Raw genomic sequence first — 13,931 nt, 5'->3', positions numbered from 1 at the left:
TACAAACCAAGCCGGCAAGCCGGCTAGGTCTCTTGCTATAGGTCAGCTCAAGCTTGATTCGAATTTTAAACCGAGTTGGCTCGGCTTGAATTCTAAATCGAGTTGAATATGTTATCCGGGGCTCGGCTTCTTTACAAAGTGAGTCAAGTCAGATATGCTTACTTTAGCTCAATTATTTAGATTTATTTATACATTTTCTTTGAAGTTCAGCCATAATCATTTGCTAGAGCCTTGAGCTCGGCTTGAATTCTAAATTGTACTTACTATTTGATCTGGGGCTCGGCCTGGTTCATTTATACATTTTCTTCCATATTCAACCGTTAACTATTTGCTCGACCCATCATCAACTTGTGCTCAGTTTGAATTTAAAGATGGCTCGGTGGCTAGAATTCTGAAGTTTGAACCAAGCTGAACCAGGCTTGAATTTAACCCGAGATGGCTCAGGTTTATTTATACATTTTCTTTCAAATTTAACCATTAAACATTTGCTCGAGCTAGCGTGAGCTTGAAATCAGCCCTTAAACCAATTTTGAACTTGGCTGAATATTTGAGCTGGGCTAGCCTCCCTTACAAACCAAGCCAACTCGGTTAGGATCGAGTCACCTTAGCTCGATTGCCCAGGTTCATTTATACATTATCAGAGTATTTGGTGCAGAGTGTGATCATCTTATTCAACTTGTGGGTATTTAATAATTAATCTTCTTTGTATTTTTCTTATTTTGTTTTTAATTTTAATCCAACTGCAATGGTATTTAATGTGTAGAAAAGTCAGTGACTTGTGAAAATTCAGTGAGTTTTATATATATATATATAGGGGAGGGTTTAAATGAGAACGCTAAATATCGCAAGAACCGTGAGAACGAATAAAAAAACCACAAGAACTTGGTCAAAAACAATCCAAATTCAAAATTTCTTTTTGCACTTATCATTATTATTCGAATACAATGTTAGAAATTAAATTTACACGTTTAAATTTTCATGAATTCGTAAATAAAGAAAATTTACACATGTGTAAGTTTGCCATTTACACATGTGTAAATGTGTTATATTTACACATGTGTAAAAAAATCTAGTAAGAGTGATTTTGAGAGGATAAATGAATTATTTGATGTTGTAAATTCTTTTTTTAAGTTGTATTTTTATTACAATGAGGTTTGTATTAAAAAAATCGGTTTTGATTGGTTTTCTCATTCGTTCTCACGGTTCTCGCAATATTTAGCGTTCTCAAGATAACCCTCCCCTATATATATATATATATATATATATATATATAATTTAGGATAAAGGTATTGTAATTACGAGTTTTCTGTAGTTTAGCATTATATTAATCAAATTTGGATTATTAGGTAATTGCTGAAGAAAACTGAAACAAAATTCGAGTTCCAAATACCTTTTAACAATCCATTAAGTCACTAATTTCATCTCTGCCGCTCATGATGATGATCCTGTTCCAGTTGGATTGCCTAAACTCCATACGCTTCCTACAGGTAACAATATTTTTTTTTTGCTGCAAGCTTTTAACTTTGTTTAATTAGATGTTTTTTACATGATGGCTTTGTGTAACATCTTGTATTGTTAAAAATATACATATGCTTTTTTTTTACTTTTAAGTTGAAGTTTTTATGCAACATGATATTTTTGCTATTCTTGAATATGATGTGAATGATGTGAGGTTTTTACCCATATTTAAAATAGTTTTTATAATGGGTCTTGAAAGCTCCTTATTAGCCCAAAATCACCTTCCAACAGATGAACCAATTGAGGAGTTTTTATTCAAGAGGTGTAAGAATGTGAATTGCAAACAGTTGTTGACTGTTGAAGACTGTGACTGCAAGATTTGCTCTACAAAGAAAGGACTTTGTTGCGAGTGTATGTGTCATGTTTGTCTAAACTTTGACTTTGCCAGCCAAACCTACAGTTGGATCGGTTGTGATGTGTGTTCTCATCAGTGTCACGCGATTTGTAGTGCTCAGAAGAATATCATAAAGCCCAGACAAAGCTTAAAAGGACCCGCAGGCACAATCGAGATGGAATTTAATCGTCTTTGTTGTGGTCATGCTTCTGAAATGTTTGGATTCATTAAGGATGTTTTCAAGTCTTGTGCAGAACAATGGTGTATGGAGACGTTAATTAAAGAGCTTGAATAAGCAGTTTGATAGTTGAGTAATATTTCTATTTTTGTCAAATATCTTGTATCTTGTCCATGTGTAAGTTTAAACATACGATAGTTTGATAGTTGAGTAAGTTTAAATATCTGATGTGTTCATACATGGCAAAGGTAGGAACCAAGATGAGAGTATGTTCTATGTGTGGTGGCAGAGGTTAAGTTATGAGATCCAAGAGGCAGAGGTCAAGTTATGAGATTCAAGATCTATGATGATTGTATCATGATAACACGAAAAATAAAATATTGTAAATCGTGCAACGCACGACAATGAACAACACTAGTTTACTAAAAACAATAAACTTGCACTTTCTCTATAAATATAACAAACATAAAAAATAATAATATTTAAGATGGACGCACATGGGCAATTTAGCTATTTGTAGGATCAAGTTACTATCTTTGAACAAAAATATCATGAGGAACTTATCACGCTTACAACCAGAAACTGCAAAATGTGCATCCATTTCTTTTTCCTTTCTGAACACATCAATTATTATTCTTTCATCAGACCCATGCCCTGCATATGTTATATAATGTAAAGCAGTTAAATTTATTTCTGGGTTTTGTTCATAACTGGTCAAACTCTAATGGGTCGGAGGCAGATTGACTCTAAACCAAAGCGTTGGGTCACACTGATCTATTTGTTGATGGGTCTGTTTTCTTGCTGGTTTGTGTACATGTTGTTTTCTGTGATGTTGAGACCCAATGAAGGCAGCAAATTGTCATTGGGTCTGGAAGAAAGTGATGGTGGGTGTTGTAGAGGGATTGAAGGTTTTGAGTTGTGGGGTTCTGCTGTGAAATGGGGTTCAGATTTTAAGTTTAATTTGTCTGTTGAGTGTTGTAATGCTTGTAAGGAGATGTGTAATGGGAAAGATGGGCCTTGTTTGTGTGATTCTTGGGTGTTTTGTGGTAATGTTGAGCGTTGTGGGTCGAAATTCGGTGAGGTGAGTTGCATTTTGACCTTTTGGTTTGAGTAAACTGCCATGTTGGTCCCTGTGATTTGGTCACTTTTGCCACTTTAGTCCAAAACTCAAACTTTTTGCATACGGGTCCCTGTGGTTTCAGTTTTTTTGCCATTTTGGTCCAAAAATGAAATTAGATCATATTTGCCTTATAAAATCCTGCTATTTTGTCATTTTCCGCAGGGGCAAAATGATCATTTCTCTTTTATAAATAAATACCATATTTTATAAGACAAATATGACCTAATTAGCCCTTGAGGAAAATGACAAAATTGCAGGATTTTATAAGACAAATATGATCTGATTTCATTGTTGGACCAAAATGGCAATAAAACTGAAACCAGGGACCCAGATGCAAAAAGTTCGAGTTTTGGATTAAAGTGACAAAAGTGACCAAACCACAGGGACCAAAATGGCAGTTTACTCTTTTGGTTTTTAACTTCCAAATTTCAAAGGGTCATGCATAGTCATCTACGAATGTAGTTTTAAAAGACTTAGTTTTGCTATTCAAAAAGGGTCATGCATAGTATAAGAATGTTCATATTTACAAGTGCGTAAATCATTGAAAGTGATTGTTAATGTTTTCTTGGTACAGTGTTGGCTGAAGAAACAAAAGGATCCTTTGGCTCCTGATTGGCAAGAAGCCGGAGACAACACGATTTGGACTTCTGGTCTTGTTTTTGGAAAAAGCGAGGTAGTCTTACATAACGGTAATCCTTATTGTAGAATAACACAGGTTGATGTATATAGTGCATTCGCAAAAGGGTAAATATGTCAATTGTTAGCTCATGGAGACGGCTATCATTTTTACTCCATGTGTTTGTGTTTGTGCCTCTGTTAACACATACTTTCACACGATCTGTTTTTTGATAGATACCATCTACTTGCCTCTTGAATTCAAGATCTTTGACTGTTGAGGTCAAAATTTTGAGTTTACAAATCCGAAATTAATAAAAAAAAAAAAAGTTCGCGTCTTAGCAAAAATGATTCCATATGTAACATTAAGCTTAAGTTCAATGTGATTAAACATTATTTGTGAAAAGTAGAAGAATTTTAGTCAACAATGAAGTTAAAAGGCAGTTTGTTTGACCTCTAAGTCAAATGTGTACCGATGATATAATATAGGACAAGGGGAAGAAACTTGAAATAATTTACTCAATGCCTAAAGATTTCCATGTTTACCTTTAAATTTAGGTTCACATGCTTCTTAATAAAGATTTGATTATTTTTTGTATATTATTAGGCTCTGGCTTATGCGATAAACAAAAGAAATATTGGATTTTAATAATCCCAACTATTCGTCATTGGCTAGCAACAGCCCCAACTTCAAAAATAACCCCTAGCAGTCCCAATTATTGACATATTGGTCACCAATGGACCCTGACTAATAGAACTCTAACGCCGTTAGTCTTCGGTCGCTGGAAAACCGTTTTTGACCAGAAAAAAAGGTTTCTAAAGGTCTTTGGTTTTGTTTTTGTTTTACATATATGGGGCATGTCCTGTATATGAACTAGTGTGGAACTCATCCTCACTACTTGTACTTATTTGCGGTTGCATTTTAATAGAATCACCGGGGTAACCCTTTACCCAAAAAAAAAAGGTTTCTAAAGGTCCGATCTAAGGTTACAAAGAGGTTTAGGACAAAAATGTTGAGTTTTCCGGCTAAAAAGAAGTTTTCCAGTGAAAAATGAGTTTTCCGGCGACTTAAAAAATTGGGGCTTTTACCAGAAAAAGGTTACTAAAAGTCCGTAATAAGGTTAGAAAGAGGTTTGGACAAAAATGTTGAGTTTACAGGCCAAAAAAGAGTTTTCCGCCAAAAAACGTTTTTCCAGCGACCGGAGACTAACGGCGTTAGTGTTCTGTTAGTCAGGGTCCATTGGAGGCCAATATGTTAATAGTTAGGGCTGCCAAGTGTTATTTTTGAAGTTGGGACTGTTACGGCCAACGGCGAATAGTTGGGATTATTAAAATCCAATATTCCTAAACAAAAACATACTAACTATATTCTTCATCGTTTTCCTTGTTGCAGGCCATCGTGAAGATGGAAACGAAATATGGCACCCTTCACATAAAAGTAAGCGGAACCTTAAAACCTATGCAAATTCTGCATATCATGTGCATGACTTTGACTTTGACTTTTGAGGTAAAAGTTGGTACTTCTCAGTTCTCAAATTCACAACTTTATTGCGAATTTCGCTCAAATGGTGATGCTTATGAGCTATGAGCTATAATTCTGTTTATGTTTATTTAATTTTTCTTGAAAATTTTATTGGTAGTTCATATTAATTTTGTAAGTTCAACCATTGGAACATTTGACTTCATGATATGCATCCTGTTAAGTCAAACTGGATACTGTAAGTGATTTATATTGGGTTGATAGTTAAAAAAAACGAAACAATATACGGGATTTGTTTTTTACAATCTACATTTGCATTTTGTCATTTCAATTTTTTTCTCATTACTGTTATGCTAAAAATACACGATTTCATGCAGCTTCTCCCTGAATGTGCCCCACGTTCAGTCATGTACATTCTTGAGTTGTTGGCCGTTCGTCATTGTGTCGGTTGCCAGTTCTATCGGGCAGAAGGCCGTGGTCAATCGTGGGATACAAAAGGAAATCACTTGAACTTGGTAAGTAATAACAACATTAGAAAATCACTAAAGTAACCATATTTTGAGGGTGTTATTTAGCATATGTTTGACCTCAAAAGTCAAACTATTTTCATCGTACTCGTAACAAGAGGGTTCATGTTGTGATCTATACATCTATTTCAGGCTTCTTTTGGACCTCCATTTGCTTTGATTCAAGGAACACTCGAAGCTGAAGGCGTTGCATTTAAGAAAATACCATTGGAAAAATGTCCAATCATCCAAAGGGGCTCGGTTGCATGGATTGGTTCGGGCCCTGAGTTCTTTATCAGCCTTGCGAATCACGAAGAGTGGAAAAAAACATACACGGTTTTTGGATATGTTCTTCCTGAAGACATGGAAATTGCAGAGAAAATTGCTACTCTTCCCACAGTACCAGATGTTTGGAACAACATTAATGTGTCGGTTCTGGAAAAACGAGTGTCGTTTCTGTTTCGAAGGATTAACAAAGTAACGAAGTAGATCGACATAGGTTCGTTCCAGTCTATAAACGAGCCTTGTTTGAAAGGAAATAGCGTAATTATAAGAAAATGAGTTATATCACTAGTACTATACACTTGCAAATTTACAAACCAACTAAACTAAATGTTGACTGAGACTTTGACTTTTGACTTTTGACTTGACTTTTAACATATGGCTTGTTCTAACATTATTAAAGAATAGTTAATTGAAAAATTCTACAATTCATCTATGCTTCTCATATTCTACAAGCATTAAGGGTGAATTTTGTTTAAAGTTAAAACCAAAAGTTATATTTGTTTCAAAAGAAAATACAATTTTGTATTTTTTTAGCTAGGAAGAAAAAAAGAAGAAATATTTTTTCTACCAATTTTACTTATACTATTGACACCCTTGAACTTACTTTTGCGCTAGTTAATTTGACACAATTTCTAAATATTTTTTAATCGTGCATCAGGCATGCACACACTCTAAGATTCATATAAAATTGGGAATTTCAAGCGAATTTGTATGTCTTGGTCCTCAATAACTCTTTGATATTTATCACAAGATGAATTTGGATGATAGATGTAGTGTTGTACAATTCAAACAATGCGTGTTCTCGTAGTATCAAGATACAATTGTGAATATATTAGAGACATATCATATACTTGATGTATTGGAATAGTTCACCAATATAATGGCATAAATTTGACATTGCAATAAAGATCGTTGATAAAAATCATTTCATCACGATAAAATTAACTTAAAAAAACATAGGATCTAGACGAGTGAATGTTAGTTCTACGGTGAATTGTGTAATGGTCTAGTTGTATGACATCTTCCTTTATAAAAAGTGATATGAGTTCAAATTCTTTGAAATAGAATTTAGGTGTCACAAACCGTTCACATTTTATTTATTTAAAAAAATAAAATGAATTGTATTATATTGTATACTTTGTATACTATTAATAGACAAACTAAATGAATAGTAACTATTTGTTTTAAAGGATTTTTTTATATGTGTGGTTTTTATATGTATTATATGGTTTTTTATCCATGTAAATCACGTGTCAGTATTTTTTGATCATATCAAGATTTTTTCTTTGTGGGTTGTTGTAACGAGTGGAAGTGGCGTAACAAAACAAACCAATACCGATCAAATTCCGGTTGTGTTGGTATATTTTTTGTCATATCATGATTTTTTTTCTTTATTGGTTGCTATAACAAGTGTTAGTACCGAAGTTCAACAAACTAATACCCACCCACAGCGCAACGCGAGAATTTCCGGCGCAACGCTCGGATTTAATAGCACTAGTTTTGATTATTTGCAACGAAGCCCATCACTATAAATAAACCCCCATTTCAACTCCCGCGAAACCCAAACCAAAATGGTCCAATTCCACGAACACATAATCTCCGATCTGCTCGAAGACCCCACCACCGGCGGCGGCCTGGTGGTCCTCTCCGCCGGACTCGGCCTCCACAAACTCATCGCCGGTCTCCTCCACCTCCACCACCCATCCCAAGGCTCCCTCCTCATCCTCTCCGCCACCCCTTCCCAAAAACACTCCATCCTCACCTCCCTAAACAACTCTAACCCTAACCCTAACCCTAACCCTGAAATCACCAATACACCGTCAGAAATAACTTCCGATCTCCCCGTTCACCACCGCCTCTCTCTCTACACCTCCGGCCAAGCCTCTTTCATCACTTCTCGTATTCTAATTGTGGATTTGCTCACTCACCGGCTTCCCGTTTCTGCTGTTGCTGGAATTGTGTTGTTGAATGCGCATTTGTTGTCGGAGACGTGTACTGAGGCGTTTATTGTGAGGATTCTTAGAGCAAGTAATAAGGATGTTTATGTTCGTGCGTTTTCGGACCGGCCGCATGCTATGGTTTCGGGTTTTGCTAAGGCTGAGAGGACTCTTAAGTGTTTGTTTCTTAGAAAGCTTCATTTGTGGCCTAGGTTTCAGGTATGGAAGTGATTCAGGATCCAATGTTTTGAATTTGTTATTAGCTATTAGGTCTTTTAACTGGATAGTTACTGCTAGGGTGTTTACGGTCCGGTTTAAAACTGAAACGAGCCTAACATTGTGAGTTTCTTATTAGCCAATAGGTTTTCAACGAGATAATCACTATTAGGGGTGTACATAGCCCGGTTTTGAAGGTATTTAGGTCCAAGTCAAACCATGAGCCTTTGATTATCATAAACTGAAACCGAAACCGAACTGTTGAAAGTTAAAAAAGAAACGAATCAAAACCACTACATACGGTTTGGCACCGGTTTTGACGGATTTAGGAACTGTGAGCCTTTGATTAACGTAAACCGAAGCCGAACTGTTGAAAGTTAAAACTAAAACGAATCAAAACCACAACGTACGGTTTGGCACCGGTTTTGACGGTTTTTAGGTCAAACTGTGAGCCTTTGATTAACGTAAACCGAAACCAAACTGTTGAAAGTTGAAACTGAAACGAATCAAAACCACAACGTACAGTTTGGCACCGGTTTTGACGGTTTTTAGGTCAAACTGTGAGCCTATGATTATCATAAACTGAAACCGAACCCGAACCGTTGAAAGTCAAAGCTGAAAGCAACCAAACCGCTACGAATGGTTTGGCACCGGTTTTGACGGTTTTTAGGTCAAACTGTGAGCCTTTGATTAACGAAAACCAAAACCGAACTGTTGAAAGTTAAAACTGAAACAAACCAAAACCACTACCTACAGTTTGGCACCAGTTTTGACGGTTTTTAGGTCAAACTGTGAGAATTTGATTATCAAAAACTGAAAACGAACCATTGAAAGTTAAAGCTGAAAACAACCAAACTGCTACGAACAGTTTGGCTCCGGTTTGGGCTTTTATGATTGAGATTTGAAACTTATATTGAAAGCATGAAATTGAGGTTTAGATGTTCAATACTGAAATTTAAACTAGAATTGACACGAAAATAGTTAAAATTTCTGAAAGATTTTGTACCAAATGCAAAAGGTATTGACTTTTAGGATGCTTTTGATGTGTCACAGTGTATAATTTGACACTATAGACAAAAAAATTATAGAGCGTAAACGGAAATATAAACGGAAGGGGACGACCATATTAGTTAACTGCTCGATTACTATCTAGATAAATGGCTATGCTTTTGTCTTGACTCCTAATATAGTGTTTCGGTAAGTTTGACTGAAAGTTTTGATGTACTATTTGAGGTATATGTATCAGAAGACCTTGAGAGGGACCCACCCGAAGTAGTGGATATCAGGGTCCCCATGTCTGGTTACATGATGGGGATTCAGAAAGCGGTGATCGAGGTCATGGATGCTTGTTTAAAGGAGATGAGGAAGACTAACAAGGTTGACGTGGAAGATTTAACCGTGGAGAATGGATTGTTCAAATCGTTTGATGAGATCGTGAGGCGGCAATTGGATCCGATATGGCATACGTTGGGGAAGAAGACTAAACAGCTTGTCTCAGATTTGAAAACCTTGCGGAAGTTGCTGGATTATCTCGTTAGGTATTACTGGAAACATATTAGGTAGCATTTGTGTTATTGATAATGGAGACTAATAGTCAATTAATTGCTGTTTTGTTTTGGTTTAGGTATGATGCAGTGACTTATTTGAAGTATTTGGATTCACTGAGAGCATCAGAAAGTTTTCGCTCTGTATGGATATTCGCAGAGTCCAGTTATAAGATCTTCGAGTATGCAAAGAAACGGGTTTATCACTTTAAGAGGTCAAACGGTGAAACGTTGACCACCCCATCTAAGAGTGTGAAGTCCAAAAAGAGGAAGTTGGATGATAAGGATAAAGAAGGTATAGATTCCCCGGTGATGAACGGCAATAGTGGCGTAATGTTGGAGGAAGTCTTGGAGGAGGCACCGAAATGGAAAGTGTTGCGTGTGAGTGAGTGAGTTCCGCTTATTATTTCTAGTACCGGAGATCATAATGTCTTTCAATTCCGGATTTTGCAGACATTATCTTTAACTTGTGCAAGTAAGAGTAAAATGCCATTTTCGCCCCTGAGGTTTGGCCACTTTTGCGACTTTCGTCCAAAGGGTTGTTTTTCCGCATTTGGATCTAAAAGGTTTGAAATTATGCCATTTTCATCCACCCAACTAACTCCGTTTGTTTATTCCATTAACTTGAAGGGTATTTTAGTATTTTTAACTAAAGTACAAGTTTATATAATGCAAACTTGTACTTTAGTTAAAAATACTAAAATACCCTTCAAGTAAATAGAATAAACAAACGGAGTTAGTTGGGTGGATGAAAATGCCAAGATTTCAAACTTTTTGGATCCAGATGCGGAAAAACAAACCTTTGGACGAAAGTCGCAAAAGTGGCCAAACCCGAGGGGCGAAAATGGCATTTTACTCTGCAAGAAATATATTATTCAAGTTTTGAGGCATCTAATGTCTGTGACTCTGTGTTGAGTCTAGTGGTTGTTGGTTAATCTCTTGTTCACCTTTTTACTTGTATAATGCAGGAGATTCTCGAAGAAATAGAAGCAGAAAGGGAGAAGCAAGCTACAACAAACGATGATCGTGATGCCGAAAGTGATCAAGATGATAACGGCATTGTTTTGGTTGCATGTAAAGATGAACACTCCTGTGTGCAGCTCGAGGAGTGTATCACAAGCAACCCGAATAAGGTCATGCGGGGAGAGTGGGAAAAATATTTGCTGAGTAAAGTGCAACTGAATGCATTACCGAAGCGTAATAAGAAGAAAACTCAAGCGCCTAAAGGCTTCGGAATACTCGACGGATCGGTCCCTTTGACACCTAGCAAGGGAGTCGAAGGTAGTACCAGCAGCATAGTAACGCAGGAAAACGATGCACTCTTAGCAGCAGCAACTGAAATAAGTAAACAAGCCGAAAAAGGCATTGAAGTAGTAGACGAACCTCAAGTTAGTATGGGCGGCAAAGGAAAAGGAAAACGGAACTCAAAAGGCACGAACAAGACTTCTGCAAAAAACGTTTCCTCTAAAAAAGATGATAAAAATAAAACCGAGTCAGTGTTGACTGAATCTGAACCCAACAAAGTTGAAAATTCGACTATTGGTGGAAGTGTTCTCAAGAAGCATGTGGAAGGTAAACCGATCCCTCCGGTGCACTTTCATGCGTATGAAAGTGGTCAGCAAATACTCGACGTCTTGAAGCCCTCTGCGATTATCGTTTACCATCCCGACATTGCTTTTGTACGGGAAATAGAAACGTATAAAGCTGAAAATCTCTCAAAAAAGGTGAAGGTATATTTTCTATTTTATGAAGATTCTACAGAAGTGCAAAAGTTTGAGGCCAGTATTCGCCGTGAAAATGGAGCGTTTGAATCACTGATCCGGCAGAAATCCATGATGATGCTGCCAGTTGATCAGGTTCGGTTATTCACCCTGCATTTTTTGTATCATTTTAGTTTTTCTTACTCTTCTCAATACGTTAATTACGATGTCAAAATTATCATTAGGTGGCTCATGGCCTCGGTTTAGTTTCTGCTAATGAGACGGAATCTCCCTCAAAACAAAATATGGTAACTCGGAAAGCAGGTGGACAGAAGGAAGCTAGAAAAGAGATGCAAGTAAGCAATCCTATTACACTTTTTCTTATATTAGTTTTTTCAATGAGTAAAATGCCATTTTTGTCCCTGAGGTTAGGCCAATTTTGCGACTTTCGTTCAAAGGTTTGTTTTCCGCATACAGATCTAAAAGGTTTGAAATCTTGCCATTTTCATCCGGCTCGTTAACTCCATCCATTTGTCTCCATTAAGTCGGGGATATTTTCGTCTTTTTTGTTAACTTAAAGTGCAATTCGGTTTTTTTTCTGTATGTGGAAAAACAAACCATCGGACGAAAGTCGCAAAACTGGCCAAACCTCAGGGATGAAAATGACATTTTACTCTTTTCCATTTGACAAATTACAGCATTCACACCGAGAGAAATGTCAACTCTTGTCTGTTACAGGTCATAGTGGACATGAGGGAGTTCATGAGCAGCCTTCCGAATGTACTACATCAAAAAGGCATGAACATAATCCCCGTCACCCTAGAAGTCGGAGACTACATTTTATCCCCGTCAATATGCGTGGAAAGAAAAAGCATACAAGACCTTTTCGGTAGTTTCGCGTCAGGCCGACTCTACCACCAAGTTGAAATGATGACGCGCTATTACCGTATACCCGTTCTTTTGATCGAGTTTTCACAAGACAAAAGCTTCTCGTTTCTGGTAATCTTCACCGCTTAGTTAAACTTGATTATCATATTGTTGTTGTGGCTATAGTTCTAAATTTGAATAGAACGTTAAATCTTGCACTCTTGCAGTCGACAAGTGAGATTAGTGATGATGTCACACCGCATAACATTATATCAAAGCTATCTTTGCTTGCTCTACATTTCCCTCGTTTGCGAATCGTGTGGTCGCGTAGCTTGCATGCAACTGCTGAAATTTTTGCTTCTCTTAAAATGAATCAAGACGAACCTGATGAAGCTAAGGCAACCAGAGTTGGAGTCCCTTCAGAAGAAGGCGTGGTGGAAGACGACGTTAGGTATATAAATATTTAATACAAAACATATTAAGTTATTACATGCCATCTCTTCATTTAGAGTAAACTGCCATTTTGGTCCCTGAGGTTTGGTTACTTTTGCCACTTTAGTCCAAAACTCAAACCTTTTGCATCTGGGTCCCTGTGGTTTCAGTTTTATTGCCATTTTGGTCCAAAAATAAAATCAGGTCATACTTGTCTTATAAAATCCTGCAATTTTGTCATTTTCCTCAGGGGTAAATCAGGTCATATTTGTCTTATAAAATATGGTATTTATTTATAAAAAAGAAATGATCATTTTGCCCCTGCGTAAAATGACAAAATAACAGGATTTTATAAGACAAATATGACCTGATTTCATTTTTGGACCAAAATGGCAATAAAACTGAAACCACAGGGACCCAAATGCAAAAAGTTTGAGTTTTGGACTAAAGTGGCAAAATTGACCAAAGCACAGGGACCAAAATGGCAGTTTACTCCTTCATTTACATCTGAATGAACAAACAATATTGAAATGTACAGAGCTGAGAACTACAACACATCTGCTGTTGAGTTTCTAAGGCGGCTACCAGGTGTGACCGATTCTAACTACAGGGCCATAATGGAGGGGTGTGGCAGCTTGGCGGAACTGGCCCTTCTTCCGGTGGAGAAGCTGGCGGAACTAATGGGCGGTCAGAAATCCGCCACCACTTTGAGGGAGTTTCTTGATGCCAAGTATCCCACCTTGTTATAGTTTTTAACTCTTTTTTAACTACTGCGATTGTTGTACAATATGGGAATAAAATGAAATCCCACATCCATGCAGCGGCGAAGCTGTCGAAATCATGGTTTGGTCGGACAAGATATTGATTTCAGTATGTATCTTTCATTGTACTTTAGTTATATTTAATATGGTTAATTTTATTCTATTTATCAGTGTCATGTTTGTGGTTTGACTCGACTCGATTATCTCTAGTCTTGGAAACGCCTACCGAGGTGCGTGTCATACCACATCCACTTGCGGCACGCTACCACATCAGCAGGAATACCGCATCAATGTTTTTTTTTGGTCTTTGGTATGCTAAGCCTGCAAAAACAACCCGCACTTGACACAAGTGTGGAAGGGGGGGGGGGGTTTACAGTGCCTCTGTTCTGTTCCACCTCACCCATTCTCCCTTGTCGCTACCACATCAGCAGGAATACC

General features: G+C 37.1%; 2 protein-coding genes across 3 annotated transcripts; both read left to right on the top strand.

The window, feature by feature from the left end:
- The first annotated feature begins 2,577 nt into the window (after positions 1-2,577).
- On the top strand, positions 2,578-6,386 carry LOC110872350. Of its 2 annotated transcripts, none has more exons than XM_022121133.2 (5): positions 2,578-3,111; positions 3,725-3,823; positions 5,159-5,272; positions 5,623-5,760; positions 5,905-6,386. In XM_022121133.2, exons 1-5 carry the CDS (start codon positions 2,755-2,757, stop codon positions 6,238-6,240), a joined length of 1,044 nt encoding a protein of 347 aa, XP_021976825.1. In that variant the 5' UTR covers positions 2,578-2,754; the 3' UTR covers positions 6,241-6,386. The 2 variants fall into 2 exon arrangements, with proteins under 2 accessions (XP_021976825.1, XP_021976830.1); XM_022121138.2 differs by having other exon boundaries at positions 2,582-3,111; positions 5,159-5,203.
- A 1,172-nt stretch (positions 6,387-7,558) lies between these two features.
- LOC110872370 (DNA repair endonuclease UVH1) lies at positions 7,559-13,656 on the top strand. The gene is made up of 8 exons (XM_022121151.2): positions 7,559-8,192; positions 9,423-9,727; positions 9,814-10,114; positions 10,702-11,589; positions 11,679-11,789; positions 12,172-12,432; positions 12,528-12,751; positions 13,271-13,656. The coding sequence occupies exons 1-8, from the start codon at positions 7,608-7,610 to the stop codon at positions 13,479-13,481; spliced, it is 2,886 nt and encodes a 961-aa protein (XP_021976843.1). The 5' UTR covers positions 7,559-7,607; the 3' UTR covers positions 13,482-13,656.
- Positions 13,657-13,931: the final 275 nt, after the last annotated feature.

Source organism: Helianthus annuus, chromosome 6 (genome assembly GCF_002127325.2).
Source record: "Helianthus annuus cultivar XRQ/B chromosome 6, HanXRQr2.0-SUNRISE, whole genome shotgun sequence".
In the NCBI taxonomy this organism is placed as follows: domain Eukaryota; kingdom Viridiplantae; phylum Streptophyta; class Magnoliopsida; order Asterales; family Asteraceae; genus Helianthus; species Helianthus annuus.
The sequence above is the reverse complement of the archived record's forward strand: the minus strand, read 5'-3'. Positions and strand labels throughout refer to the sequence as shown.

Coding starts and splice junctions, on each gene's coding strand:
- LOC110872350 (XM_022121133.2), top strand. CDS start 2,755: ATGGGTCGGAGGCAGATTGACTCTAAACCAAAGCGTTGGGTCACACTG. Junction 3,112..3,724: donor GTGGGTCGAAATTCGGTGAG/GTGAGTTGCATT, acceptor TTCTTGGTACAG/TGTTGGCTGAAGAAACAAAA. Junction 5,761..5,904: donor AAGGAAATCACTTGAACTTG/GTAAGTAATAAC, acceptor CATCTATTTCAG/GCTTCTTTTGGACCTCCATT.
- LOC110872370 (XM_022121151.2), top strand. CDS start 7,608: ATGGTCCAATTCCACGAACACATAATCTCCGATCTGCTCGAAGACCCC. Junction 9,728..9,813: donor TTGCTGGATTATCTCGTTAG/GTATTACTGGAA, acceptor GTTTTGGTTTAG/GTATGATGCAGTGACTTATT. Junction 10,115..10,701: donor CGAAATGGAAAGTGTTGCGT/GTGAGTGAGTGA, acceptor TGTATAATGCAG/GAGATTCTCGAAGAAATAGA.